This window comes from Octopus bimaculoides, chromosome 27, assembly GCF_001194135.2.
Source record: "Octopus bimaculoides isolate UCB-OBI-ISO-001 chromosome 27, ASM119413v2, whole genome shotgun sequence".
Lineage (NCBI taxonomy): Eukaryota > Metazoa > Mollusca > Cephalopoda > Octopoda > Octopodidae > Octopus > Octopus bimaculoides.
The window spans coordinates 8,594,309-8,600,438 of NC_069007.1; the positions used below are offsets into that span (position 1 = coordinate 8,594,309).

General features: G+C 40.0%; 1 protein-coding gene across 3 annotated transcripts in view; it reads right to left on the reverse strand.

Annotated features, from left to right (window-relative positions):
- Nucleotides 1-2,344: 2,344 nt before the first annotated feature.
- The window catches only part of LOC106868911 (uncharacterized), a 10,936-nt gene continuing 7,150 nt past the window's right edge, over nucleotides 2,345-6,130 (reverse strand). For all 3 annotated transcript variants that reach the window (XM_014914371.2, XM_052977244.1, XM_052977243.1), the window contains exon 2: nucleotides 2,345-2,872. In XM_014914371.2, coding sequence (XP_014769857.1) covers nucleotides 2,429-2,824 — 396 coding nt within the window. In that variant the 5' untranslated portion in view covers nucleotides 2,825-2,872 and the 3' untranslated portion in view covers nucleotides 2,345-2,428. The remainder of the gene's footprint in view (nucleotides 2,873-6,130) is intronic.

Sequence of the window (6,130 nt, forward strand, 5' to 3'; positions counted from 1 at the left end):
AAACCATTTTGGGACCAACCCACCTGAGACTATCCCTGGTTCTATGACAACAAACTTCCTGTTTTTCAGTGATCTAAATTTAGACTTTCTGTCAAAATCTCATATTAATTTATTTTCCAAATGTCAGCTTAATTTAAACAAAGATATTTTACTAAATTGTTCGTTATTTTCAAAATTAATTGAAACCATGGTAATGCATTTCAAGAGAAATATTGGTTTCAAATTTTGGTACAAGGCCAACAAGTTCAGGGAGGAAATAAGTTGATTACATTGACTCCAGTGTTTCGCTGGTACTTAATCGACCCCAAAGGGATGAAAGGCAAAGTCGACCTCAGCAGAATTTGAACTCAGAACATAAGGACGGATGAAATGCCGCTAAGCATTTTGCCCATCATGCTAAAGATTCTGCCAGCTTGACACCATAATAATAATAATAATAATAATAATAATAATAATAATAATAATAATAATAATAATAATAATAATAATAATGATAATGGTTTCAAAATTTGGCACCAGGCCAGCAAGTTTGGACGAGGGGTTAAGTCAATTACATTGACCCCAGAGTTCAACTGATGCATATTTTATCAACCTTGAAAGGATGAAAGGCAAAGTTGACCTCAGTGGAATGTGAACTCAGAACATACAGACAGACAAATTTTGCTGGGCAGGCCAATGATTCTTATTTCTTTATTGTCTACAAGGGGCTAAACATAGAGGGGACAAACAAGGACAGACAAAGGGGTTAAGTCGTTTATATCGACCTCAGTGCGTAACTGGTACTTAATTTATCGACCCTGAAAGGATGAAAGGCAAAGTCAACCTCGACGGAATTTGAACTGAGAACGTAATGGCAGACAAAATACCGCTAAGCATTTCGCCCGGCATGCTAACGATTCTGCCAACTTGCCACTTTATTTCAATACAAATATGGTAGCAAAAAAAGGTTAACCCTTCTTATACCAACCCACATGATATCACCCACATCTACCCACCCTCGTTCTATGACACAAATATTTTGTTTTAAACTAATCCAAATTCCATCAAAATTCCACCTCAATTCATGTTCCAAGCACCAGCTTAATAAGAACAATTCTTCATTATTTTGAAAATTAATTGAAACAAAAGCAGCGTACTTTGACAGAAATATCATAACAAAAGGAATATCAAAGAATTTGGTTCAAAATTCTGAGTGTATCATTAAATATACTAGGTAACAGTTCTATCTGACAAGTTTATGTTCATACCTGTGAAAGTGAAGAACTCTGGTGTTCTTTGCCCCCAGACCATATCCCTGCTTGCTGCTATCAGGGCACAGAGATGGCTGTCTGCAAGTGCAAGCTTCATTAATCAGAGTGGCTGTTCCAGCACATCTCCCTCACAATCCTCCAGGGTAATGCTTTTACCATTTTGTCAGCTGGGACCACAAGACACTCAAACTTACAGGAAATTCTATGTTCCACTCTTTAATGTAAAATTACTCTATATGTGTATGTATATGTATATGTGTTGTGTGTGTGTGTGTGTGTGTGTATGGCTCTTGTGCCGGTAGCATGTAAAAAGCACCATTCAAGCATAGTCGATGCCAGTACTACCTGACTGCCCCACCTCTTGTGCCAGTGGCACGTAGAAAACACCAACTACACTCTCGGCATGGTTGGCATTAGGAAGTGCATCCAGCTGTAGAAACATTGCCAGATCAGATTGGAGCCTGGTATGGCCTCCTGGCTTGCCAGCCCTCAGTCAAACCATCCAACCTATGTCAGCATGGAAAGTGGACGTTAAATGATGATGATGATGATAGATATAGGCATAGCTGTGTGGTTGCTTCCCAACCAACCAACCATATTGTTCTGGGTTCAGTCCCACTGTGTAGCACCATAGGCAAGTGTCTTCTACTATAGCCTTGAGCCGACCAAAGCTGTGGGGAGTGGATTTCGTAAACGGAAACTGAAAGAATCCTGTTGTATATATATATGTGTGTGTGTGTGCCTTGACAATTGGTGTTGGTGTGCTTATGAGCCCTTAACTTAGCAGTTTGACAAAGAGATTAACAGAGTAAGTACCAGGCTTAATTAAAGAAGTACTGGGGTTGATTAGGCAGTGCTCCAACATGACCACAGTAAAAGAACTGAAACAAGTAAAAGATAAAAGATATACGTGTGTGTGTGTGTGTGTATGTGTGTATGAGTATGTATCTATTTAACTACTGTTCTGCTGTGGTTGCTAGCTGTTCCTGCTACCAACACCAGACATTCTATTATAATAATGACAGACACCTGAAGAATGTCAAAGCATAGAATGACCAAAACACCTGAGGCTATAAGAACCAAAATAAGGAAACTAACAGGAACATATCAGCATTTAATAAAAACAAATACAACAAAAAAAAACTTAGAAGAATCATCTCTTGCAACACTTTAAACATTTAACGATCAAGAAACGCTCTCATAGCTTGGATTGGATCTTTACATGGTCCATTGACAGCTGGGGTAGAACTATTGGGAGGGTCCCGGTTATTGTCCAAGAAAGTCCTCAAACGGAGAAGGGGTTCTTCAAATCTCTGCAAGTCAGTTTCCAGTGACAGGGGTTGATGGTATTCAGCATTTACTTCTCCCAATATCCGTTCTACAGACTTTTTTGTCTCAGCAATTTCTTCATCATATGGCAGCATGCAAGAAAGAAAGTCCATGTTTTCCAAAGAGTTACCATCGTCGTCGTGGACGTCGTTCAAGCTGCTCTGCGATGCCTTGCGCAAAGTAACACCACTGCTGTGATGTTCGGCCCCACCAATGCCTTGCTTGTCCAGACCGCATTTCTTCATGACTTGTTGGTAACGTAGCCGATGTCTTCTTTACCAAACAACAATTATCTGGAATTATAATTAGAAAAGAAAAATTAGTGAAAGAGGAAGAGGTTGGAGGGGGGGGGGGATATGGTAAACAAGTAAACAACAAAAATAAAAACAAATCACAAAAAAATAGGGACGGCTGTGTGGTCAAGAAGCTTTGTTCCCAACCATATGGTTTTGGGTTCAGTCCCACTGTATGGCACCTTGGGCAAGTGTCTTCTATTATAGCCCTGAGGTAACCAAAAACTTGTGAGTGGATTTGGTAGATGGAAACTGTGTGGAAGCTCATTCTATATCTTTTATCATTGAACTGTGGCCACGCTGGGGCGGTACCTTGAGGAATTTTTTGTCAAACTTAGCCATCCCAGCACTTATTTTTTTTTAAAGTCTGGTACTTATTCTATTAGTCCCTTTTGCCAAACTGCTAAGTTGTGGGGATTATAGCAGTGGTGAGAGACAAGCACAGACACAAATATATTGTTTTATTCTTTTACTTGTTTCAGTCACTTGATGGTGGCCATGCTGGGGCACCACCTTGAAGGGTTTTAGTGGAACAAATCAACCTCAAGACTTATTTTTTTAAGCCTGGTACTTATTTTATCAGGCTCTTTTTCTGAACTGCTAAGTTATGGGGGATGTAAACACACCAACAGTGGTTGTCAAGCGGTGATGGGGGTGGGAACAAACACAGACACACACATGTATATATATCATCATCATCATCACCATCATTTAACATCTGCCTTCCATACTGGCAAGGATATATATATATATAGGTGCAAGAGTGGCTGTGTGGTAAGTAGCTTGCTTGCCAACCACATGGTTCCGGGTTCAGTCCCACTGCGTGGCATCTCGGGCAAGTGTCTTCTACTATAGCCTCGGGCCGACCAAAGCCTTGTGAGTAGATTTGGTAGACGGAAACTGAAAGAAGCCCGTCGTATATATGTATATATATATGTGTGTGTATATGTTTGTGTGTTTGTGTTTGTCCCCCCAGCATTGCTTGACAACTGATGCTGGTGTGTTTACGTCCCCGTAAATTAGCGTTTCGGCAAAAGAGACCAAAAGAATAAGTACTAGGCTTACAAAGAATAAGTCCTGGGGTTGATTTCTTCGACTAAAGGCAGTGCTCCAGCACGGCCACAGTCAAATGACTGAAACAAGTAAAAAAGTATAACACAATTTATTTATTTCTTCCAAATAGTCGGCAGGATCCATCATCATCCCCATTTAAGGTCCACATTGTTCATGCTTCCATGGGTCAAACAATGTTTATTTAGGCAGCTTTGCAACAGCCAGATGCCTTTCCTGCTGCCAACCTTCACTTGTTTCCAAAGCAACATAACAATTTCCTAAAACCAGACATTGTTTTGTCATGGAAGACTAGAAACAAACAACACCTCTTGTGTGATGGTGATGCTCATTTACAACTATAACATGATGTCAAGACAAGAAGACACACATACAACACACACACGTTTTATACAATGGGCTTTAATCAGTTTCCTTTTACCAATTCCACACACAAGACTTTGGACAGCCCAGGACTATAATAAACGACACTTGCCGAAGGTGCCATGCAATGGGACTAAACCCAAAACCACATGGTTAGGGAAGTGAATTATAATCCAAGGCAGAACATCTCTGAATAAAGAACTAAATGGATGGTCATGACTGGAACAATAACTTTCGCTCAAAGGTCCATTACAGGGTTAAACAGCAACAACTGGAAGTTTTATAGTAGTTGGCAGAGCTAGCTGCCTCTCCAGGGGGTTTATTTACCACTTCTCACAGCTCGTTAATCTCATAAATAATTAAACTGAAAGCAAACTAATTTTTGTTCATATTGCATGTGTGTGTGTGCGCACATGTGTATGTGTATAAGTTTGTATGTGTGTGTGTATATATGTGTGTGTGTGTATATATATATATATATATATATATATATATATACACACACACACATATATACATACACACACACTATATATCTGTCCAGCTCATGCCAGTATGAAAAACAGACATTGAATGATGATATACATATAATATATATATATATATATATACACACACATATATTTATAAATAAATACATATATATACATGTATATATAAACACATATATTTATAAATATATATATATATATAAATACGCACACACACACATATATTTATATGTGTGTGTATTTCTAGTTGTGAGATATAATTTATTTGACATTCCAATTGGTAATGAAAATACCTGCTCTACTACCACCACCACCACCACCACCACTACCAATACCACTATCATAACTACTACTACTATTTCTATTGCCACCACTCATTGACAATGGGGGGGGGTTCTGTGATAGTACTGTTACACCCTTATTACTATCACCACCACCACCACTACTACCATCATAACCAAGTCAACAACATCATCTATGTGGTTATTCAACCAGCTAGAAATAGAAGCCACTTGACCTCAGATGACATCTTAAGAAGGTACATTAGATAATGTGGTCTTCGCTCTACACAGAAGGGATGGTCATACCTGGAATACCTTTGATCATTGACCTCCTTCATCAGGCTTGACCTGGGGCTGAACAACAACAACTACAGCCATCACCAATGAATGAGGGACTTTTTATGTGGTCAGTCAATGTGTTAGAAATAGCAGCTAAGTCTTCTTCATATCACATACTGCACTGTCTTAAAATAGATGTTAGAATAAATATATGGTCCTGTGTTGCTTTGACATGGGAATAAGACAGGATGGTCACAGCTGGAAGGCCTTTGACATATGGGTGTTTGATTAGCGCCTGTCTTGGATTAGTCAAGAAAAAAAACCACTACCACCATCACCACCACCACCATCAATAACCATTGCGATCTATACCGCCACCACTATCATCATCAGCAGCAGTAGCACCACTACTACAACCACCGCCACCATCAGCGCAACCACAACCATCACCATCGCCCACACCACCAGCACTACAACCAACACCACCACCATCACCATCACCAACATTACCAGCACCACCACCACCACCACCACTACCATCACCATAGTTACCAACAGGATCATTATCACTAGAACCACCATCACCACCCTCACCCTCACCACTATCCCACCACCACATCCACCACCAGCACCACCACGACCATCACCCCCTCCTCACCACTACCACCAGCAGGACCCTCATCCCTACTACCACTACCACCACCTACACAACCACCACCACCTATTCCAACACTGGTAACCTTGGAAATCAAATAAAATAAATACACCAAAAA